Raw genomic sequence first — 25,606 nt, 5'->3', positions numbered from 1 at the left:
GGGATCTATGTACCTGCACACAAAGATCCCTCTGTTCCTCCACACTGCCAAGAATCCTATCCTTAATCATGTACTCAGCTTTCAAATTCGACCTTCCAAAATCGCATTTATCGCATTTATCCAGGTTGAACTCCATCTGCCACCTCTCAGCCCATCTCTGCATCCTGTCAATGTCCCGCTGACAGCCCTCTATACTGTCAGTAACACCTCCAACCTTTGTGTTGTCTGCAAACTTGCTGACCCATCCTTCAATCCCCTCATCCAAGTTTGGAAGGAGACAACAGTTGCTGATCAAGGTATAACCTATAGAAGAATTAACTGAGCTTCCCAGACACAGGACAGAACCCAAAAGAAAGAAGCTACTGAACTTAGATGAACAGCATAATACATTTGTTCATTTGCTTGAGGAGACAGGACATCAGAAAGAGCTCAAGCAAATATGCCAGTAACAGATGAGAGATGTCAAGTGTACCACCTTTGATAGTATTGTTAGACAACAGCAAAACCAAAAGTCTAATTAGTCATGCATAGACATATTTTCATCAAAGACAGCATTTCACTGATACATGAAGGCAGGCTTTTATTCCCCCACATTCCTGAAAGGTGACTTGGAGACACCTGGGGATTGCTAGGGTGAAGTCAGCACAGTGGTAGTCTGGGCAAAAGCTAGAAACATAGAAACAAAGAAGAGAGCAGGAGGAGGCCATTCAACGCTTTGGGCCTGCTCCACCATTCATCACAATCATGTCTGATCATCCAACTCACTAACCTAATCCTGCTTTCTCCCCATAACCTTTGATTCCACTCGCCCCAATTGCTTTATCTAGCCACCTCTTGAATACATTCAATGTTTTGGTATCAACTACTTCCTGTGGCAATGAATTCCACAGGCTCACCACTCTTTGGAAGAAAAAATGTCCCCTCATCTCAATCTTAACTGGTTCACCCCAAATAGAGTCAGAGAGTCATAGAGATGTACAGCATGGAAACAGACCATTCGGTCCAACCCGTCCATGTCGACCAGATATCCCAACCGAATCTAGTCCCACCTGCCAGCACCCGGCCCAAACCCTTCCTATTCATATACCCATCCAGATGCCTTTTAAATGTTGCAACCTTAGACTGTGACAGCTGATGGAATTACACAGCATCGGGAACATCCTCCCTCCATTTATCCTGTTTATTCTTGTTAGAATTTTAAAAGTCGCTCTAAGATCTCCCCTCACTCATCTAGCAAAAATAATTCTAACCTAGTCAATCTCTCCTCATACATTAGCCCTGCCATTCCCAGTATCAGCCTGGTAAACCTTCACTGCACTTTCTTGCGAGCAAGAGCATCCTTCCTCAGAAAAGGAGACCAAAACTGCACACAATGTTCTAGGTGTGGCCTCACCAAGGCCCTATATGTTACAAAGTGGAGGTCAACATCCCTCTGATAATTAAAGCTGAAACACCTGGAGAGAAGCACTTCACCTTGTAATCTGATAAAGCAGTATGACAAGGAGTATAACCTCTCTCTCACCCACACAATCTGTTGTAAAGGAGTGGTGAAATGAAATGGAATCCTTTCATTTCACTCTATAATTAACTAATAACTATTTATTTATCTACCTCCAACAGAATTAACAGAATTCCGAACAAACTGAACAATCCCTCACTACCTATTCCCCTGAACTGAACTAAATTTTGTTAGTACGCTGTTTCAATAGAACGGGTCCCACTTATATAAATCCAATTAAGAAGAACATTTAATTTAAATTTAGTTTCTCAATGTTCTCACAGAATGGAGCCTCCTGAACTTTCTGTATCTTCTTGTGTCGTCTTCCTCTGTCCGAAATGACTTCTTAGCTGTTTTCTGGTGTCAAGAATATTTACTAAACGTGCAGTGTACCTTTATAGAGAGATACTGCTTTTTTTTTTTAAAAAGAGAGCCCAGTATCGTTTTCTCAGATGGCAGATTTGTTCTCTCTTCAGATGACAGTTGGCTCTCCCCTCTCTGTCCAACTGCCCCTCTGTTACATAACCCCGAGGTCACATCAATTTGTTGTAACTTGGTTTCAGGTTGTCAACATCATCAGATTTTAATTTAGAACATAGAACAGTTTAGCCCTTTGGCCCTTTTATTCTTACTCTAAGATCAAATTAACCTACATATCCTTCACGCATGTGCCAACCCAAGTGTCGCTTAAATGTCCCTAATAAATCTGACTCTACTACCACTGCTGGCAGTGCATTCTACACATCCACCACTCTCTGTGTAAAGAACCGACCTCTGACATCTTCCCTAAACCGTCCTCCAATCACCTTAAAATGAAGCCCCCTTGTGACAGCCATTTCTGCCCTGGGAAAAAGTCTCTGACTATTCATTCTATCTATGCCTCTCAGCATCTTGTACACCTCTATCAAGTCACCTCTCATGCTTCTTTGCTCCAATGAGAAAAACCTGATCTCCCTCAAGCTTTCTTCATAAGACATGCTCTCCAGTCCAGGCAGCAACCCGGTAAATTTCTTCCGCACCCTCTGTGAAGCTTCCACATCCTTCCTATAATGAGGCAACAAGAATTGAATACAGTATTCCATGTGGTCTAACCAGGGATCTATAGAGCTGCAGCATAACCTCACAGCTCTTAATCTTCCTGCTAATGAAACCCAAAACACCATACACTTGCTTAACAACCCTGTCACCTCGGGTGGCAACTTTGAGGGTCTGTTCCTCTGTTTCTCCACACTGCCAGAAATCTTGCCTTTAACCCTGTATTCTGCATTGAAATTCGACTTTCCAAAATGAAGGTCTTATCCAGGTTGAATTCCATCTGCCACTTATCAGCCCAGTTCTGCATCCTGTCAATATGCCATTGCAACTTACAACAGCCCTCCACACTATCCACAATTCCATCAACTTTCAGGTCATCGGCAAACTTACTAACCCATCCTTCCACTTCGTCGTCCAAAGTTATTTATAAAAATCAAAAACAGATCCCTGTGAAACACCACTTGCCACCCAGCTTCAGGCGAAATACTTTCCATCGCCTACCACCCTCTGTCTTCTATGAGCTAGTCAATTCTGCAGATCATCATGGTGGGTGAATGAGCCTACCATGGAGATGAGGGTACCTTCATGCTGTACCTTCATCAACGTGTTTTGTCACATCCTCAAAAGAATTCAATAAGGCTTATGAGGCATGACCTGCCTCTTTCAAAACCATGCTAGCTCTAATCAAACTATGGTTTTCCAAGTAATCATTAATCTTGTCTCTCAGAACCCTCTCTAATAATTTGCCAAACATAAGACATAAGGTCTGACATTGCTGAAAATATGTTGCTGGAAAAGCGCAGCAGGTCAGGCAGCATCCAAGGAACAGGAGAATCGACGTTTTGGGCATAAGCCCTTCTTCAGTCCAAAGATGTGCAGGTCAGGTGAATTGGCCATGCTAAATTGCCCGTAGTGTTAGGTAAAGGGTAAATGTAGGGGGTATGGGTGGGTTGCGCTTCGGCGGGGCGGTGTGGACTTGTTGGGCCGAAGGGCCTGTTTTCACACTAAGTAATTTAATCTAATCTAATCTTTATAAGGTCTGACATTCCCAAGATTTTCTCTATTCCCTTTCTTGAACATGTGCCACCCTCCAATCATCTGGCACTATTCCAGTGGACAGTGAAAATGCAAAGATCATCACCAAAGGCGCAGCACTCTCTTCCTTCACTTCCTCTAGTAACCTTGGGTATATCTCATCCGGCCCAAAGGACGTAAGTATCCTTATTTTTCCAAACTTTTCAGCACATCTTCCTTCCTAACATCAACCTGTCCAAGCCTATGAGCCTGTTTCACGCTGTCCTCACAAATGACAATGTCCCTCTTACTAGTGAATACTGAAGCAAAGTATTCACTAAGGACCTCCCCTATCTCCTCTGGATCCCAGGCACAAGTCCCTCCACTGTTTAATTTAATTGGTCCTTAGTCTCCAAATGCCTTTTTAAATTAATTAGCTGAATTTAAACTGTTATCTGGGTAAAAATATGGCTTGATTGGTTTCAGACTGAAACTTTATTGCTGGAACAGCACAGCAGGTCAGGCAGCATCTAGGGAACAGAAGATTCGACGTTTCGGGCACATGCCCTTCTTCAGGAAGGGTTTCAGACTGTCAACATCATCAGATTTTAAATTCCACTGGCTTTGAAAGGCTGAGTGTTTGTTTTAAATCAATTGGTTAGATCCGAATTGTCGTCAAAAAAGCAACCAAGACCTCAGGTTTCCATTTAACAGCCAATTGTTACATGTATCTATTTTGGAACAGCCTGTCTCTTAGCTGTTCTGTACACTGGCAGCTTTTGCTCGACCTTAAACTCAGAAAAGCACTTTCTGTCTTAAAAGTGACCATACATTCTTTTGACTTTGTAACACAATCGAATGGCAGTTACTTACTAACAGTTTATTATAAAGAATGCAATTGCAGACCATTTAGAAAAACATTAAAGGCAAGTAAAGTCAACATGGCTTTATGAACAGCAAAACATACCTGACAAAGAATGTTTTGAGGTGATAACAAGCAGAATTGATAAAAGGGGAAGCAGTGGCTGTAATATCAGGTCCCGCGCATAAGGTGTTGGGATAGTATATTAGTGCGGATAATAGATTAGCTAACTAATAGAAGACAGATAGCTCCTTGTCCTTTACCCATACCTACGCTCCAAACCCTGGAATTTCTTGGGCTGCTTTCAAAACATCTAACCCATTTGCCCTATACATTCCTCCTCCTCCTCCTCCTCCCCCGCCTCCCCCCTCCACCTCCCCCCCAACCCATTATCAGCTTTTCGCATTTTCTGGCTTACGACTGATCATTCCTTTGTATGCCTAGTTTACCTTCTCTCTCACAATCAAAAAGATAAATTGCTGGAAAAGCTCAGAAGGTCTGGCAGCATCTGTGGACAGAAATCGGAGGTAACGTTTCGGGTCGAGTGACCCTTCATTAGAACCCAGTTAACTGATTTCTCTCCACAGATGCTGCCTCACCTGCTGAGCTTTTCCAGCAATTGCTGTTGTCGTTTCTGATTTACAGCATCTGTAATTTACCTTCTGTCTGTCTGTCTCTCTCCAGGCTCCACCTTCACCTATCCCCTCCCTGTTTCCCCTCTATCCCCTGTCTTCGACATCAATACCAACTTTTCCCAGCTACAATAAGTTCTGAAGGAGGGTTACTTGGCCTTGACTCTGCTTTCTCTCTATAGATGCTGTTAAACCTGCTGAGCATTTCCAGCAATTTCTGTTTTCGTTTGAGAAAGATTCACGGTTCTTGTTTCCCTCAATCACAAAATGTTTAGATTAGATTAGATTACATTACAGTATGGAAACAGGCCCTTCGGCCCAACAAGTCTTCTCTCTATAGATGCTGTTAAACCTGCTGAGCATTTCCAGCAATTTCTGTTTTCGTTTGAGAAAGATTCATGGTTCTTGTTTCCCTCAATCACAAAATGTTTAGATTAGATTAGATTACAGTATGGAAACAGGCCCTTCGGCCCAACAAGTCCACACCGACCCGCCGAAGCGCAACCCACCCATACCCCTACATTTACCCCTATACCTAACACTATGGACAATTTAGCATGGCCAATTCACCTGACCTGCACATCTTTGGACTGTGGGAGGAAACCGGAGCACCCGGAGGAAACCCACGCAGACACGGGGAGAACGTACAAACTCCACACAGTCAGTCTCCTGAGGCGGGAATTGAACCCGGGTCTCTGGCGCTGTGAGGCAACAGTGCTAACCACTTTGCCACCGTGCCGCCCACACATGTTAGCTGACAACAGGTAATAGGCTGTCCTTTTTTCAAAGGGAATGGTGTATAGAAGTAGGGAAATCTTGCTGTAACTAGCAAGACATTAGACAGATTACATTTGGAACAGTGAACAATTTTGTTCCCCTCATCTCAGACCAAAAGGCATAATCTCAGAATAAGGAGTCACCCACTTAAGACACATAAGGTGGATTTTTTTTCTCTAAAAGATAGTAAATCTGTGAAATTTGTGACTGGATCTTTTTAATCGCTAAGGGAATAAAAGGTTATAGGGATAAGGCAGGAAACTGTTGAGGATTCTCAGATCAGCTATGATTTAATTAAGTAGCAGACCTGATGCAATGGGACAAATGGCTTACTTCTGCTTGCAGTCTTATTAATCTGTTCTTTGTTTCTTGGTTTAGATTCCACAGATCCACTCAGTTCCTAACTTAATTTACAGTGGTCCAAACATCAATTCCAGAGGTGAGGTGACAGTGTGCACCCTTGACACCAGGGCAGCATTTGATTGGATGTGGCATCACAGAGCCCTCATAGAACTAAATGGGAATCAAAGAGAAAACACTCTGCTGGAGTCATACCTGGTATAAGGATGATGGCTGTAGTTGTTGGAGGACATCTCTTCAGGAGTTCCTCAGCACATTGTCTGAGGTCTAACTATCTTCAGCTGCTTCATCTATGAATTTCCCACAATTCTAAGGTCAGAAGTGGGTATGTTTGCTCATGATTACACAACATTCAGCATCACTGATGGCTTCCTAAATACAAGTCCATGGCAAGATGTAGCATATCCAGGCTTGGGCTGACAAGTGGCAATAACATGCATGCCACACAAGTGCCAAAGAATGACCACCTCCCATCAGACAGAATTTAACTTTTGTCTCTTGACATTCAATGGCTTTTTCATGGAGTCCCCCTTATTAACTTGTTCCTGGGGGCAATCATTGACCGGAAACTGTACTGGGAGATGGTGAGGATTGCAGATGCTGGAAAGTCAGAGTCGATAAGGTCTGTCGTTAGAATAGGCACAGGCAGCATCCGAGGAGCAGGAGAGTAGATGTTTCGAGCAGGACCCTTCATCAGTCCTGCAGTAGAAAACTCCCCAGTGTGTCCCTGACCAGCAAGGCACAAGTGAAGAGTGTGATGGAATACTCCCCACCTGCCTGCATGAGCACAGTTCCAACAACACTCAAGAAGCTTGACTCCATCCAGGAAAAAACAACCCACTTGACTGGCACAACATCCAAAAACATAGACATCCTCCAGCACCAATGCTCAGTAGCAGCACTGTGTGCCATTAACAAAATGCATTGCACTATTCAAACCAACAGCTACAACTATCAAGGAGGACATTGGCAGCTGTTCAAAGCTGGGGTTCCTTTAAAACTGTATGTTCTTGTATAGGATGAGGTCTCATTTAATGTTTCTTAGCGCAGTTGTTTGTTTTCTTTTACTAGAAATCTGGAAAACTAAGACAGTACCAGAAAGGTCACAAGAATTGCCAGAATCACCATGGTCATAATGTTCCATTTAACTGATGATTTATCTGTACTAAAATATAATCTATTGTCAATGCAGCGTTTGGAAAAACAGGAAGTATTGGTCTTAGAAAAATGACAACTAATCTTCAGATAAGGAAACAATAATCATTCTGACATCATGAACAGTCGTCCATGGTGTTTGGCTGAAAGGATTCCAGTTGGTGTTTGACACAGCATCAAGTACCAACTCTGAAAAAAAAGTACATTGAACATTAAAGCCAACAAGTTCTCAGAATCAGAGGGCAGTTGCTCATCAGGGAACTGCCTTCTTCAGATGTAAGATGGACTGGAAGAAAATGAGGGAAGCCTCAGGGAAGATTCCCCAACACTTCAGCTGGAGAGCAGAACGCTGACTCAACAGTTGTAATGAGCTAAATGCCCGTTTGTCCCCAGGTATGAGTGAACCATGCTGAATTGTCATGGGTTGTATACTTTTTAAAATCTAATTAATTAATCCAAAGTGTTGCTACTTATAACAAACTTAATAAAAGATCTGAAAGTACTCTGCAAAGGATCAACAATTAAGTAACTACGGTCACAAATCCCAAAATCTAATGCAACAGATACATGGGAACACAACCATCAGCAAGTTTCCCTCCAAGCCACTAATCATCCTGACTTGGAAACATATCCCTATTCGTTCACAGTCGTGGGGTAACCTCCAACATGAGACAGCATTCCGACACCAAATATAGACCACAAAGACTTAAGAAAGCGACTCACCATTATCTTCTCAACTGCAATTAGGTCAATTCCCCAAATGAATCAAATAAAAAAGGACGAACACAACTGTGACAATGCTGTCACTTTAACAAGGTTATTTTAGTCTTGGGATTTTTTTTAAAATGGGATGTCATAAATGCAGAGATGCTGAGGGGTCGAGAAAGTGTCTAGTTTAACAATGGCAAGGGAGTGGTCAGTTGTCCCAGTTCAGGTTTTTTTTCTAGTTTGGTTTAGCTGTAGCAGTCACTAGATGCTCACTCCAGCATCTGCAGACCTCACTTCCTCCTCTAGTTTAACAATGGCAAGGGAGTGGTCAGTTGTCCCAGTTCAGGTTTTTTTTCTAGTTTGGTTTAGCTGTAGCAGTCACTAGATGCTGCAGTCCAGGAAAAGTTGTAAACTTCAGATGATTCCTGACTGATTTGCTCTTTGAAGTCTCTTTAGATGTTGTTCCCTTCTGCCTGTAAGAATCTGTGTTTCAGTTTACCTTTTTGTCAAAGAGTGTGTTTATGGGATGCTACTGAATTGGAACAGTTCACACAAAATAGAACATAGAACAGTGTAGACAATACAGGCATTTTGGCTCTTGACGTTTCGCTGACTTTTTATCCTATTCTATGATCAAACTAATTTACAGACTTTTCATTTTACTATCATCCATGCGCCTATCCTAGGGTCGCTTAAATGTCCCTAATGTATCTGACTCTGCTACCGCTGGCAGTGCATTCTACACACCCACCACACACTGTGTAAAGAACCGACCTCTGAAATCTCCCCTAAACCGTCCTCCAATCAGCTTAAAATGATGCCCCCTCGTGATGACCATTTCTGCCCTGGGAAAAAGTCTCTGACTATTCATTCTATCAATGCCTCACCATCTTGTACATCTCTGTCAATTCGCCTCTCATGCTTCTTCACTCCAATGAGAGAAGCCGTAGCTCCCTCATCCTTTCTTCAGTCCAGTCTGCCCTCCAGTTCAGGCAGCATCTTGGTAAATCTCCTCTGCACCCTCTCTAAAGCTTCCATATCCTTCCTTTAATGAGGCGACCAGAACTGAACACAATATTCCAAGTGTGGTCTAACCATGCCTTTATACAGCTGAAGCATAACCTCACGATTCTTAAACTCAATCCCCCTGCTAATGAAAGCCAACGCACTATATGCCTTCGTAACAACCCTATCACCTTGGGTGGCAACTTTGCAGGATCATGGAGCCCATGATCCCTCTGTTCCTCTACACTGGCAAAATCCTGCCTTTAACCCTGTATTATGCATTCAAAGTCAACATTCTAAAATGAATCACCTCACATTTATCCAGATTGAACTCCATCTGCCACTTATCAACCCAGTTCTGCATCCTGTCAATGTCTCTTTGCAACCAACAACTATTCACCACTCCACCAACCTTTGTGTTATCGGCAAACCTACTAGCACACCCTGCCGCTTCCTCATCCAATCCATTAATAGAAATCACAAAGAGGTCCCAGAACAGATCCCTGTGGAACATCACTCATCACCCAGCTCCAGGCAAAATACTTTCCATCTATTACCACCCTTGGTCATCTATGGGTGAACCAATTCTGTGTCCAGACAGGCACATTTCCCTGTATCTCATAACTCCTTACCTTCTGAATAAGCTTACCATGGGGAACCTTATCAAAAGCCTTGCTAAAGTCCATGTACACCACATCCACTGCTCTACCTTCAATGTCTTTTGTCACATCTGAAATAATTCAATAAGGCTCGTGAGGCACGACTTCCCCTCTCAAAGTTGTTACTGAATACCTCCAAGCAAACAATGCTTTTCCAAGTAATCATAAATTCTGTCTCTCTGAATCCTCTCCAATAACCTGCCCACCACAGATGTAAGCCTGACTGATCTCTAATTCCAGGGATTATCTTTATTCCCTTTCTTAAACAAAGGAATAATATTTGTAACCCTCCAATCATCTGGCACTATTCCAGTAGATAGTGAGGAAGCAAAGATCATCACCAAAGGTGCAGCAGTCTCTTCTTTCACTTACTGTAGTAACCTTGGTTATATCCCATCTGGTCCAGCGGACTTGATTAATCTTATGTTTTCAAAACTTCAAGCACATCCTTCTTCTTAACATCAACATGTTCCAGCATTTCAGCCTATTTCACGCTGTCCTCAAAAATGTTAAGGTCCCTCTCAGTAGTGAATACTGAAGCAAAGTATACATTAAGGACCTCCCCTATACCTTCCGAATCCAGGCACACGTTCCCTCCACTGTCCCTGATCGGCCCTACCCTCACTCTGTCATCCTCTTGTTCCTCCAAGTGTAGAATGCCTTAGGGTTTTCCTTAATCCTACCCACTAAAGCATTTTCATGCCCCCTTCTAGCTCTCCTAAGTCTATTCTTCAGTTCCTTCCTGGCCACCTTGTAACCCTCTAGAGTCCTGTCAGATCCTTGCCTCCTAAAACTCAAGTCAGCTTCCTTCTCCTCTTGAGTAGATGTTCCACATTGCTTGTCACCCAAGGTTCCTTCACCCTACCATCCCTTCCTTGCCTCAGTGGGACAAACCTATCCAGCGCTATCAGCAAGTGCTCCCGAAACAACCTCCACATTTTTGTCGTATATTTTGTTGAGAACAGCTGTTCCCAATTTAGGCACCCTAGTTCCTGCCTAATAGCATTGTAAATCACCCTCCCACAATTAAATACTTTCCTATACCAGCTGCTCCAATCCCTCTCCATGACTATAGTAAAGATCAGGGCGTTGTGGTCACTATTGCTGAAATGCTCTCCCACCAAGAGATCTGACACCTGGCCTGATTTGTTGCCAAACACCATATCCAATACTGCCTCCCCCCCAGTTGGAATTCTTCCTGGACATTCAAAAATTGTTCCATCCAAACTATTTGAACTTAGAGGAGTTTCCAACCAATATTAGGAAAGTTAAAGTCACACATGACAACAACCCTGTTACTTCTGCACCTTTCCAAAATCTTCCTCTCAATTTGGTCCTCCGGGTTTCTGTTGCTATTGGGAGTTCTATAGAAAACTCCCAATAAAGTGGCTGCACCTTTCCTGTTTCTGACTTCCACCCATACTAACTCAGTAGACAAACCCGCCTTGACAACCTCCCTTTCTACAGCTGTGATACTATCCCTGATGAGCAATACCATTCCCCCATGTCTTTTACCCCTCCCTCTCTTCTTTTGAAACATCTAAACCCTAGAACATCCAACAACCATTCTTGCCCCAGTAATATCCAAGTCTCCATAATGGCCACAACATCGCAGCTCCAAGTACTTATCTATGCTCTAAGTTCATCATCCTTATTCCTGATACTTCTTGCATTAACATAGACACACTTCAACCCATCACATTGATTGTAACTTTGCCCTATCAACTGTTTATCCATCCTCATACACTCTCTGCATGCTGTACCTTAGTTAAGTTGCTATATCGGGTCAGTTAGGTTTTCCGATAGTTAAGTTCTTTACTTGGAGAGTAGTAGGAGCGTGAAACACATTGCTTGCACCAGCAGTAGACACACCAACTTTAAGGGCATTTAAATGGTCATTGGATAAACATATGGATGAAAATGGAATCGTGTAGGATAGATTGGTTCCACAGGTCGGCGCAACATCGAGGGCCGAAGGGCATGTTCTACTCTGTAATGTTCTATGTCCTATGAGTTATTCTAAATTCCATTTTCTTTTGTTCCTGTTTTATCTGTAGTGTTTAAATAAATTCTGTTTTGCTTAAAGCTGAATGGTTTGACCAGTGCAACGCACCTGGAATATCCACTTCATATCTGCCTTTAAAATAAGAAAAAAGTTAGGGTTTGGCTACCTTCTTAAAGTATTTTGAGGGGATCCAGCCTGATCCATAACAATCCCCAATCAGATATTGGCTGTGGCTGGTATCATATACTCATACAACGTATCAACATCCTGGGGTTACTACAGCCAAGAAACTGAACTGGATCCAGCTATGTGGATCATTGAGCTATAACAGCAATTGAGAGGTTAGAACTTTCATGGCAAGTAACTCACTTCCAAACTTCCCATTTGCATGGCATAAGTCAGGTCTATAATGGAACATTCATCATTTGTTTAGATAAATGCAGCTCCAGCCAAACAAGAAAACTTGACGACATCCAAGGCAAAGCAGCCTACTTGACTGAAACCATATCTTCTAAATTCACTTGCCCCATTGCCAACATAGTGGCAGCACAGTGCCCCATCCACAAGATATACTGCAGCAACTCAACAGCCCCTTCAACGGTATCTTCCAACCCCACAAGAAGACAACATACCACCAAGAAGACAACATACGGAAACACTATCGCCTGCAAGACGCACACACCATCCGGACTTGGAACTGCATCACTGTTCCTTCACTGCTGCTGAATCAAAATGCTGGAACTCTCTTCCTAATAGCATTATAGCTATCCCTATTCCACATGGACTACAGCAGTCTAAAGTCTCAAGAAAGTTAGGACTGGACAATACATGCTTACGTAACAAATGACACCTACGTCCAATCTTTTCATCCAAACTGCGTGGCTAAATGAACCTTCAGAGGGTCCTCTGAAGTTTGACATGAGGACCATTAATTTCTGATTTTGGAAGTCAATGCCATGCAAACTTCATGTCCGTGCACCAAAACACAAATTATAATGAGTACTGATCACATCCTACAAATGAATCAGCAAAAAAAAATGTCTTCCCACTCCCCCCAGCAAACAATGACTGTGAAATTGTGGCCAACATGTAGCCTTTAACAAGGACAAAAATGGATAATTTACTTTTGTCACAAACAGGCTAACATTTGTGACTTACACAAGATCAGTTTTGGTAACTAAATAGGGGCAAAAACCTGACTGGAGATTGCAATGTGGAATTCAGGAAAAGACAGGTACAGAATTGGGAGGCAAAAAACATGTTTAATAATTTGGAAAAGGAAGTGAGTTTGGAAAGGGGGTGTTAATTTTCAAGGGTGGCTGAATCAAAGGAGTTTTGCTTTGAAGAGAAGAGTGATAACAGCAATTTTAAAGGAAAGGACAACGCAACTGAAGGACAGCATTTATGTGATCAGTGAACATGAATGCCAGGAGAAGCTGGTGATTAGCAGTTTAGTAGGAATCATGCTGAGGAAGTAGAATGTGAGGTTTAAGGACTTGAAATTCAGAGTTGGGTTATGAAAAAATAAAAGTGAACTGGAAATAAATGAGAGCTCAAGACGAAGCCAAGGGAGAATCTGGTAGTATAAGGGAAAAGGAGCAAAGTGACTGAAGCAGCCGATCACACAGCCTCAATCTTAATATCAAAGAGTTCCTGAGCTCATTTCTTTAATGCCATCTGGCCTACACGTGACTCCAGAGCTACAGCAAGTGATTGACTCTTAACAGCCCTCTGGGCAATTAGGAATGAGCAATAAATGTTAGCCTAGCCAGTGATGCTCTCATCCCATGATTTTTTTTTAAATGTAATGTTAAGATGAAAATCACAACACCAGGTTATAGTCCAACAGGTTTAATTGGAAGCACACTAGCTTTCGGAGCGACGTTCCTTCATCACGTTGCTCCGAAAGCTAGTGTGCTTCCAATTAAACCTGTTGGACTATAACCTGGTGTTGTGTGATTTTTAACTTTGTACACCCAAATCCAACACCAGCATCTCCAAATCATGTTAAGATGAACAGTCAAGGGAACAGGGAGTGGTGTTAAAAACGGTGGCTTCTTTGTTGTACATAAAACTAAGAGTCACTGCTGGATTCCAGGATATTCAGGTGTAGCTTGAAATTCAATTCTCATTCTCTGCTGGAGTAACTAGTCTCAATCAGAACTTTGTCACCCTGCCACAAATGGCTTCAGCATTTCCCATGGGGAGGGAAAAAAAATCCTGTCAAGCTTCCAGAAAATATCTAGCTTTCTAGTTGAAACATTTCTTGCCTAATACTCACTGCCAATTCTCATCAACAAAACAAAAAGGCCGTTTCACCCTTTGAAATTGTGAATCCTGAATAGCAAAAACATTACTTTTATTTAGCTTAATGGCCTCAAAACAGCCATTTGAATGACAGTCTAAGAAAAAACACCGCACTAAGCCTTGGAACATGAATTAAGTGCATCGAAAGAACAGACACCAGCTTCATCCCCATTGTGAATGATAAACTTACTTAATCTACAATGTTAAAAGTCTAATGGATGTATTAAACCTTAAAAATTAACACAAGGAGAAAAACAAAATCGTATCAGTTAGTCTGTCATTATTTATTAATTATAAGCAGATGAACTTTCTACTAAGCAATGGTTATTGTCAGCATGTTCATAACAAAATATTACTGACCTGTGGGTTAGAAAAAAAGCATGATGTCATTGTCAAAATTCATGGAATCAGCTTACCTCACACTCAGGCTTCATGGTGTATATACCATTGCACAGTTCATCAGAGATTGAAACATTGCTTTCATTTCATTAATTGAACATATGCTTTTAGATTTTCATTACATTCCCTATAGTACGGAAACAGGCCATTTGGCCCAACAAGTCCACACCGACCCTCCGAAGAGTAACCCACCCAGACCTATTCCCCTACCCTATATTTACCCCTGGCTAATGCACCTAATGCTATGGGCAATTTAGCATGGTCAATTCACCCAACCTGCACATCTTTGGATTGGGGAGGAAACCCACGCAGACACAGGAAGAATGTGCAAATTCCACACAGTCACTCGAGGCAGGAATCAAACCCGGGTCCCTGACGCTGAGACACAGTCCCTGCCGCCCACCTGGTTGTAATACAGGACACTAATTTTGATGTGCAAGATTTTAATACTTTGCACTCAAACCTTGTAATTATTCAAACTTGCAGAGGTGAATTCACTAAACACTGTTCACAAAGATGGAAAATAAATGCATAAATAAAATGGCAAAGCCCTAAACCTCAAATCGTAACTAAGAATGTTATGAATAGCAAATAAGATTTGATTTTGTGCTCATACATGACAATATATTTTAATATCAATCTTGTTTATTACTGATGAAACTTAATGCAAGATGCAAAATTTATTTTTTAAAACCAGCTACAACACTGACTAAATGTTATTCAATTGCACCAATGTTTAAGAGCTTTCGAAAAAAAAGTTAGTAATGCTTTCAACTTCAAAAAGATTTTCATTCATATCTCTGCACATTGACATTAGAGAGTTCACAAACAATCACTCATGAGCTACGTGATGTGCCGAAATAGGGAACGTCAGCCTAAGTTGGGGATAAATTTATATTCAGCAGAACATTTTTTAAAGATGCAACCTGATTTTAATGTCAACCTTTCGGAGAGGTGATTGTTTCAGGCCAGGAGATACATGCAGCTGCTTATAGATCCCATCCACTGTTGAGTTTGGGAATGATTACCTTCATGATCCTGGATGTTTCTCCAAAACTGACCATTATAAAATTCAAATTCCAAAATTTCTATCAACTCCTAACTAGTTAAGAACATGGGTGACTAACGCCAATGAACCACTCTTTGGCTGGCATCAGCAGAGCCTCTCTGAAAAGGTAGGTTCTGTAATAATTCAGAAAAGGAATCAACAGAAAATCAAGATGCACATCAATTTAGAAGCAAAAGCTTTGTGAAACGAAACACAGTGAAACTAAACTTCCCCCTTCCTCGACAATTCTCTCCTCGGCCCTGACCCCCTTCTCACCTTCAATAAAAATACTTAAAGCCTTTCACTTTGGTCATAACTTCAGCAGACTTGTTGAAGTTAAGATGGTCTTTTGCATTCAGAATCATACAAAGAGTAATAGAGCTGTACAGCACAGAAGCAGACACTTCGCTCCAATTCGTCCATTTAGATATCCTCAATAAATCCAGTCCCATTTGGCAGCATTTAACCCATATTCCTCTAAACTCTTCCTAATCTTATACCCATTCAGATGCCTTTTAAATGTTGTAATTGTGCCAGCCTCCACAACTTCCTTTGGTAGCTCATTCGATACACACACGACCCTCTGTGTGAGAAGTTGCCCCTTTGGTTCCTTTTAAATCTTTCCCCTCTCACTTTAAACCCATGTACTCTAATTTTGGACTCGCCGCAGTGGAGAAAAGACTTTGTCTATTCACACTATCCATACCCTCATGGATTTACAAAGGTCATCCCTCAGCCTCTGATATTCCAGGGAAAACAGCCCAAGCCTATTCAGCCTCTTCTGATATCTCAAACCCTGCAACCCTGAGAACATACTTGTAAATTTTTCTGAACCCTTCCAAGTTTCACAACACCCTTCCTATCGCAAGGAGATGCAAATTGCATGCAACATTCCAAAAGTGACCTTATCAACGTCCTGTACAGCGACATGACCTCCCAACTCCTGAACTCAATATGCTGACCAACAAAGGCAATACCAAATGCCTTCTTCATTATCCTATCTCCCTGCAACTCCACTTTCAAGGAGCTATGAACTTACAGTACAAGGTCTCTTTGTTCAGCAACACTCCCCAACACCTTAACATTAAGTTTCTAAGTGCAGACCTGTTTTGCTTTTCTAAAATGCAGCACCTCACATTTATTAAAATTAAACTCCATCTGCCACCCTTCAGCTCATCATGTCTGTATTGCCAAAGCTACACTAAATCTACACTCGTCCCACTTTCCAACACCAGGGCTGTAGCCTTTAATATTATCAAATGCTCATCCAAGTGGCTTTTAAAGTTTGTGAGGTTACCTGCCTCAACTATCCTCTCAGGTCAAACATTCCAGACCCCACCATCCTCTGAGTGAAAAGGAAGTTTTCCTCAAATACCCTCTAAATCTGCCTTCCAATGTAAAATCGTGCAACTTTGCTTTTGATCCTTCACCTCAGAGAAGCAGCTGCTTTCTACTCACTCTGTTCTTCACAATCTTACACACCTTCATCCAGTCACTCCTCAACCTTTTCTGCTCTAAAAAAGACATGTTAATCCAAAGTTAAAAATCACACAACACCAGGTTATGGTCCAACAGGTTTATTTGGAAGCACTAGCTTTCGGAGCGACGCTCCTTCATCAGGTGAAGCAGCAGTGCTCCGAAAGATAGTGTTTCCAAATAAACCTGTTGGACTATAACTTGGTGTTGTGTGATTTTTAACTTTGTACACCCCAGTCCAACACCGGCGTCATCGAATCACGTTAATCCAGCCTCCCATAGCTGAACTGCCCTATCGCAGATAACCGCCTCTGCATCCCTCCAGTGAAATCACATCCTTTCTCTGGTGTGGACAGGAGAACTGCACACAGTACTCTAGCTAAGCCCTAACCAAGTCCTACGCAGTTCCAACATTACCTTCCTGTCCCTATTATTTATGCCTCAGCTGGTAAAGTTGTATCCCATACGTCTTCTTAGCTACCTTATTTACCTGCCTCAGGGGATTTCTTCACAAATACCCTAAGATCCCACTGTTGCTCTTTCAAAGTACTGCCATTCAAAGAACAAGGAAAATTATAGCACAGGAACAGGCCCTTCGGCCCTCCAAGCCTGCGCCAATTCAGATCCTTGATCTGAACCTATCGCCTGTTTTCTAAGGATCTGTATCCCTCTGCTCCCTGTCCATTCATATATCTGTCCAGATACATCTTAAGTGCCGGCCTCTACCATCTCCGCTGGCAAGGTGGTCCAAGTACCCACCACTCTGTGTAAACAGCTTTCCACGCATATCTCCCTTAAACTTTGCCTTTCTTACCTTGAACTCGTGACCCCCAGTAACTGATTCCCCCATTCTGTGAAATGCTTTTTGCTATCAACTCTCATGATTGTATAGACCTCAATCAGGTGCCCCCTCAACCTCTGTCTTTGTAATGAAAATAATCCTAATCTACTCAACCTGTCTTCATAGCCAGTTCCCTCCATACCAGGCAACATCCTGGTGAACCTCCAAAGCATCCACATCCTTCTGGAAATGTGGCGACCAGAACTGTACACAATATCCCAAATGTGGCCGAACCAAAGTCCGATACAACTGTAACACGACCTGCCAACTCTTGTACTCAATATCCCGTCCGATGAAGAAAAGCATGCCTTATGCATTCTTGATCGCTCTATTGACCTGTGTTGCCACCTTAAGAGAACAATGGACCCGAACACCCAGATCTCTCTGTACATCAATTTTGCCCAGGGCTTTTCCATTTACCGTATCGTTCACTCCAGAATTGGATCTTCCAAATGCGTCACCTCACTTTTGCCCAGATTGAACTCCATTTGCCATTTCTCCATCCAACGCTCCAATCAATCTACATTCTGCTGCATTCTCTAACAGTCCCCTCCACTGTCTGCTACTCCAGCAATTTAATCTTCGTGTCATCTACAAACTTGCTAATCAGACCACCTATACTTCCTCCCGATCATTTATGTCCATCACAAAGTGATCCCAGCACAGGTCCCTGTGGAACACCACAGTTCTCCATTCTGAGAACTCCCTTCCACTACTACTGTCTTCTGTTGCCCAACCAGTTCTCTATCCAGCTAAGCAGCACACCCGCGACACCATGCAACTTCACTGTCTTCATCAGTCTACTGTGGGGATCCTTACCAAACATCCTGAAGAGCTTTTACCGGAAACGTCGATTCTTCTGCTCCTTGGATGCTGCCTGACCTGCTGTCAACTCTAATCTCCAGCATCTGCAGTCCTCACTTTTGCCTATGTTTATCAAACACCTTACTGAAGTCCATGTATATGACATCTACAGCCCTTTCCTCATCAATCATCTTTTTCACTTTCTCAAAGCATTCTATTAAGTTGGTAAGACATTATCGACCCAGCACAAAACTATGCTGCCTATCACTGATAAGCTCATTTTCTTCCAAACGTAAATAAATCCTATCCCACAGTATCTTCTCCAGCAGCTTCCCAACCACTGACGTCAGGCCCATTGATCTATACTTACCTGGACTATCCTTGCTACCCTTCTTAAACAAGGCGACAACATTAACAACTCTCCGGTCATCCCATGTTCAAGGATGCCAGAAAGATCTGTTAAAGCCCCAGATATTTCCTCTCTCGCTTAACCTGGGATAGATTACATCTAGACCTGGGGACTTATCCACCTTAATGCCTTATAGAACACCCAACACTTCCTCCCTCCTTATGCTGACTTGACGTGAGGAATCAAATATCTGTCCCGAACCTCAACATCCATCATGTCCCTCTCCTCAGTGAATTTCAATGCAAAGTACTCATTAAGAATTTCACCATTTTCTCTGACTCCACGCATAACTTTCCTCCTTTGTCTTTGAGTGGGCCAACCCTTTCTCTCATTACCCTCTAGCTCCTTATATACAAATAAAAGACTTTGGGATTTTCCTTAATCCTGTTTACTTAAGATGCTTCATGACCCCTTTTAGCCCTCTTAATTCCTCGTTTCAGACTGGTCCTACTTTCCCAATATTCTTCCAAAGCTTCAGCTGTTTTCAGTCGCCTAGACATTATGTATGTTTCCTTTTTCCTCTTAGCTAGTCTCACAATTTCATCTGTTATCCATGGTTTCCTAATCCTGCCATTACTATCCCACATTGTCACATGGACATGTCTGTCCTGCACTCTGATTAACCTCTCTTTAAAAGCCTCCCAACATATCAAATGTGGACTTACCCACAAACAGCTGCTCCCAAACCACAGCTCCTGCCGAATTTTGCTATGGTTGGCCTATACCCAATTTAGCACTCTTCCCTTAGCACCATTCCCGTCTATGTCCATGACTATTCTAAAATGTACAGAATTGTGACCACTATTCCCAAAGTAATCACCAACTGAAACTTCAACCACCTGGCCGGGCTCATTCCTCAACAGCAGATCTAGTATGGCCCTTTCCCGACTTGGACTATTTACATACTGCTTGATAAAAGCCTCCTGGATTCTCCTCACAAATCCTGCTCCATCTCAACTTCTAACATGATGTGAATCCCAGTCAATGCTGGAAAAATTAAAATCTTGTATCACCACCACCTGTTGCTCATACATCTTTCCATAATCTGTTTACATATTTGTACCTCTATCTCACGCTCACTGTCAGGAGGCTTGTAATACAGCCCCAACATTGTTACCACACCCTTCCTATTTCTGAGCTCTGCCCATACTACCTCACTGCTCAAGTCCTCCATAATACCCTCCTTCAGCACTGCTGTGATATCCTCTCTGACCAGTAATGCAACTCCTCCACCCCCCTTCCTCCCTCTCTCTCCCACCTGAAGCATCCATATCCTGGGATATTTAGTTGCCGATCATGCCCTTCCCTCAACCAACTCTAAGTAATAGCAATAACATCATACTCCCAGGTACTAATCCAAGCCCTAAGTTCATCTGCCTAACCTACTACATTTCTCGCATTAAAACAAATGCACCTCAGACCACCTGTCCTTTCGTGTTCATCATCTGCTCCCTGCCTCCTCTCCCCCTTAGTCACACTGACTTCATTACAGGCTTTAGTTACTACCTCCTTCCTGTCCATTAACCTCCTCATTTGGTTCCTATCCCCTGCTACATTAGTTTAAACCTCCACAACAGCATTAGCAAAAGCACTCCCAGGACATTGGCTCCAGTCCTGCCCAGGTGTAGACCATCCGATTTGTAATAGTCCCACCTCCCCCAGAACCAGACCCAATGTCTCAAAAATCTGAACCCCTCCCTCCTGCACCATCTCTCAAGCCACGCATTCATCCTGAATATTCAATCACTTCTACTCTGACTAGCACGTGGCACTGGTAGCAATCATGAAATTACTACCTCGGAGGTCCTACTTTTTAACTTGATTCCTAACTCCCTAAATTCTGCTTGTAGGACCTCATCCCATTCTTTTTCCTGTATCATTGGTGCCTCTATGTATCATGACAGCTGTCTGTTCACCTGCCCCCTTCAGAACGTCCTGCAGCCGATCCGAGACATCCCTGACTCGTGCACCTGGGAGGCATTCCATTCAGGAATCTCAACCACAGAACCACCCATCTACTCCCCTTACAATTGAATCCCTTATGACGACAGCCCTTCCTCTCTTTTTCCTGCCCTTCTGTATAGCAAAGCCAGCAACGGTGCCTGGCTACTACTGCCCTCCCCTGGTGAGCCATCTCCTCCAACAGTGGCCAAAATGGTTTACCTATTTTGGACAGAGATGATCGCAGGGGACACCTGCACTGCCACCCTACTCTTTCTCTGCCTTTTGGTCAAATACTCCCTTTCTCTCTCAGCAATCCTAATCTGCAGTGTGACCACTTCACTAAACATGCTATCCACAACCTCCTCAGCATTGCAGATGCTTCAAAGTGAGTCCAACTGCAGCTCCAGAGCCGTCATGCAGTCTAGCAAGGTACTTTAAAACTCCCTTCTCTTCTTGTTGCTTCCATAGTGCATCACCTTACACGTATCGGGCTTAAATTCCATCTGCCATTGACCAATCAATTTATATCCTCCTGTATCCTAAGACTTTTTTGTTCACTGTCAACCACCTGGCCAATCTTCATGTCATCTGCAGACTTTGTTGTCAGCTGCCTATATTATATACATATAAAAATATATCAACACAAACGATAAGGGACCCAGCACTGATCCCTGTGGTGCAACACTGGCCTCAGTAACCTACCTCCAACAGGGAGGAGAAAATGACAACTACAGATGCTGAAGAGTCAGAATTGATAAAGCGTGGCTTGAAAAACCACAGCAGGTCAGACTGCATCTAAGGAGCGAGAGAGTCAATGTTTTGGGCATATCCCTTCTTCAGGATCTCCACGAAGCCATATTTGGTTCCAACTAGCCAAGTTATGCTGGTTTCCATATGACTTTACCTTCTTTAGAATCCCTACAGTGCCAAAAGTCACCTTGCCCTTCTGTACCACTGATTCTCATCCCAAGAACATCCCAACCAGACCCATCCCCACCACTTGCCAATTGCCCCATCATGGTCAATCCATCTAATCAGTACACCGTGGGCAGCATGGTGGCACAGTGGTTAGCACTGCTGCCTCACAGCGCCAGAGACCCGGGTCCAATTCCCGCCTCAGGTGACTGACTGTGTGGAGTTTGCACATTCTTCCCTTTTCTGCGTGGGTTTCCTCCCAGTCCAAAACTGTGCAGGTTAGGTGAATTGCCTAATCTGTTTTAAGGGCAGGGGTGAATATGGGGGAATGGGTCTGGGTGGGTTGCGCTTCGGCAGGTTGGTGTGGACTTGTTGGGCCGCAGGGCCTGTTTCCACACTGTAAGTAATCTAATCTAATCTAAACCACAGCAACTGCCAGAAATCCACGCAGACACAGAGAGAACATGCAAACTCAACACAGTCAGACACCCAGAACTGGAATCAGTCTGAGGCAGCAATGCTAACCACTGTGCCTCTGAGTCCTTTATCAGGCTCCCATGTGGGACCTTGTCAAAAGCTTTGCTAAAATCCATGTAAACTATATCAACTGAACTACCCACATCCCCATATTTGACCATCTCTTTGAAAGATTCCATCAGATTTATTAGCCATGAGCTCAATCTGACAAAGTCATGTTCACTGTCTCTAATAAAATCTCTTGTACTCTTACTTCTCTAAATGGAGATTAATTCTCTCCTTCAGAATTTTCTAGAATACTTTCCCTACAACTGACGAGACTTATGAATGTGTAATTCCCTGGTTTATCTTTAGCATCCTTCTTGAAAACCAGAACTATATTAGGTGCCCCATGGCCAGAAAGGACAGGGCCTCTGTGAGCCCCTCCCTCATCTTCCATAGCAGCCCGGAACACAACTTATCATGACCGAGGTTCTTGTCCAATTTTAAACATGCCAAAATCTCCAATACTCCCTCATTCCCAATGTCAATCTGCTTGTAAACTCACAGTTCCACCTTCCCAAATTCTGAACCTACATTTCCCTTCTCCCAAGTGAAGATAAATGTTATATGAATATACTTTAAGACTGAAATTAACTTGCTCACAGCAGAATTGATGAAGTCCACAAACAATGCACTTGCTCCTGTGGGATGACTGATGTATCCCTTAATGCTTTTTTCACTTTCTGGTAAACACAGGAGCTAGCACTGTTGCAGAAAATTTTGAAATATCAGAGACACTCACCTTGCAGGTGTACACTCTGTTATCATACTGGTGAGAGTAACTGCAGCGGCTTTCAGATTCATGAGGAATGCCATCTTTTGCATGATTCATACTGTTCTTGCATCCAATCCTAAATCAAAGCAACATTGAACACAAACAAATCTGTACAGTAAAATCACTCCAACTGGGTATCTTTCCAAAGATAGCAAGTGTTATTTTTGTTATACTGTGATTTATTTAAATACACCAGACATCTAGACAGAAGCAAGGAAACTCTTCTCAAATAATTCTTAACAACATTTAATTGAGACTGGGCCAACAACTGAGTCCATGCATAAGGACTCCAAACCCCTTTATGCTGTAGCTTTGTGCATTTAATTAATGTTCAGCCCTTCTACTCTTCCTGCCAAAGTGCATAACCTCACATTTTCCCATGTCATATTCAATCTGACAAGTTTTTGTTTATTTACTTAATCAGCAGACGGTTAATGGAATCCTCACCACTTACCATCCACCCAACCTATTTTTGTCATTCACAGACTTAGTACATAGTAGATAATACATTCACTTCCTGTTTCCAAGTAATGAATAAATATAGGGATCGAGAGTGTGTTGCTGGAAAAGCACAGCAGGTCATTCGAGGGGCAGGAGAATCGATGTTTCAGGCATAAGCCCTACTTTCTCCTCCTCCATGAATAAATATTGTAAATAATTGAGGCTCAGCACTCCACTAGTTACAAATTGTCATTCTGAAAGTGTCCTCTATCTCACCAAGAACTCCTTCCAGGCAAGGAGACTTCCAGCAAATGGAAGATCTTTAAAAGTGTGATAGCTAAAGGTCAAGATCTACATGTTTTGTGAGGATGAAGGGCAAGGTTGGCAGGAGTAAGGAACTCTGGTTGACAAGAAAAAAAGGAGGACACTTGGCTCAGGTACAGGCAGCTTGGATGAAGGAAATCAGGATGGTAGAAGACAGAGGGTGGTGGTAAAGGATTGTTCTCAGAGCCCTGCGACCAGCAGTGTGCCACAAGGATCAGTGCTGGATCCACTGTTATTTATCATTTATAAAAGTTACTTAGTTGAAATTGGAGTCACAAGTAGATAGGTGAGTGAAGGTGGTGTTTGGTATGCTTGTCTTCATTGATGAGTGCATTGGTGGGCGGCACGGTGGCACAGTGGTTAGCACTGCTGCCTCACAGCGCCAGAGACCCGGGTTCAATTCCCGCCTCAGGCGACTGACTGCGTGGAGTTTGCACGTTCTCCCCGTGTCTGCGTGGGTTTCCTCCGGGTGCTCCGGTTTCCTCCCACTGTCCAAAGATGTGCAGGTCAGGTGAATTGGCCATGCTAAATTGCCCGTAGTGTTAGGCAAGGGGTAAATGTAGGAGTATGGGTGGGTTGCGCTTCGGCGGGGCGGTGTGGACTTGTTGGGCAGAAGGGCCTGTTTCCACACTGTAATGTAATCTGTAATCTGTATACGAGTGTACAAGAGACATCTTGTTGGAGCTGTACAAGATGTTGGCGCGACCACACTTGCATTACTGCATTCAGTTCTGGTCACCCTATTGTAGAAAAGATTATTTAACTGGAAAGAGTGCAGAAAAGATTTATTAGGATGCTACCTTGCCTGGAAGGTTTGAGTTGTAAGGAGAGATTGGATAGGCTGGGAATCCTTTTCCCTGGAGCGTAGAAGACTGAGGGGTGACGTTATACAGATCTATAAAATTATGACAGACATAGTTAAGATAGATACCCAACAGCCTTCCCCCATGACAGGGGAGTTTAAAACTAGACGGCATAGGTTTAAGGTGAGAGGTGGGGGGAGGGGGGGGGGGATAACTCAAAAGGGTCCAGAGGGACATTTTTTTTACGCAGAGAGTGGTGTCTGCAACAGGCTGCCAGAGGTAGCGATGGAAGTGACTATAACATTGTCATTTAAGTAACATTTAGATAGGAAAATGAATGGAACAGGAATTGAAAAATATGAACCAAATGTACACAATGGATTTTGTTTAATTGTGAATACTGGACACTGGGCAAAGTTGGGCTTATTTCCATGCCATTGACTTCTATCAGTTAGTCAATCCTTGATTCCATGCTAATATACAAGCCCTAACACTATGAGCTCTTTTCAGTATAGTTATGCGCAGTACCTCATTGAATGCCTTTGGAAAGGCAAATACCCTGTATTATATCAATTGCTCCCCATTATCTATCCTGCTGTTACGTCAATAAATTCAAATAGATTTGACAGTTCTGATATCCCCTAATGATTGCTCATGCTTCCCCTGCAGAATCTGACCCCAGTTTACACTCGCACCTCTTGCTCTGTAAAACAGAACATACCTTTCTGCATTAAACAGTCACAAGTTCATTCCAACAGCCTGGTTATTCCCTTCTGATGACTGAAAATCGTGAAATTATACAACTAAACCAATGTGATTAGGATATTCCAGAGCAAGCAGGCTCGAATGAGAGTGCGCGCAGGTCACAGGGAGTGAGCCTACAGACGCAAG

At 42.9% G+C, this 25,606-nt stretch overlaps 1 protein-coding gene across 6 annotated transcripts in view; it reads right to left on the bottom strand.

Annotated features, from left to right (window-relative positions):
* zfyve1 (zinc finger, FYVE domain containing 1) overlaps positions 1 to 25,606 on the bottom strand; it is a 96,061-nt gene that overhangs the window by 36,611 nt on the left and 33,844 nt on the right. For all 6 annotated transcript variants that reach the window (XM_043698359.1, XM_043698360.1, XM_043698361.1 and 3 more), the window contains exon 5: positions 23,115 to 23,223. In XM_043698359.1, the coding sequence (XP_043554294.1) occupies positions 23,115 to 23,223 (109 nt within the window). The remainder of the gene's footprint in view (positions 1 to 23,114; positions 23,224 to 25,606) is intronic.

This window comes from Chiloscyllium plagiosum, chromosome 10 (genome assembly GCF_004010195.1).
Source record: "Chiloscyllium plagiosum isolate BGI_BamShark_2017 chromosome 10, ASM401019v2, whole genome shotgun sequence".
Taxonomy (NCBI): domain Eukaryota; kingdom Metazoa; phylum Chordata; class Chondrichthyes; order Orectolobiformes; family Hemiscylliidae; genus Chiloscyllium; species Chiloscyllium plagiosum.
This window is presented reverse-complemented; position numbering and strand designations above follow the sequence as displayed.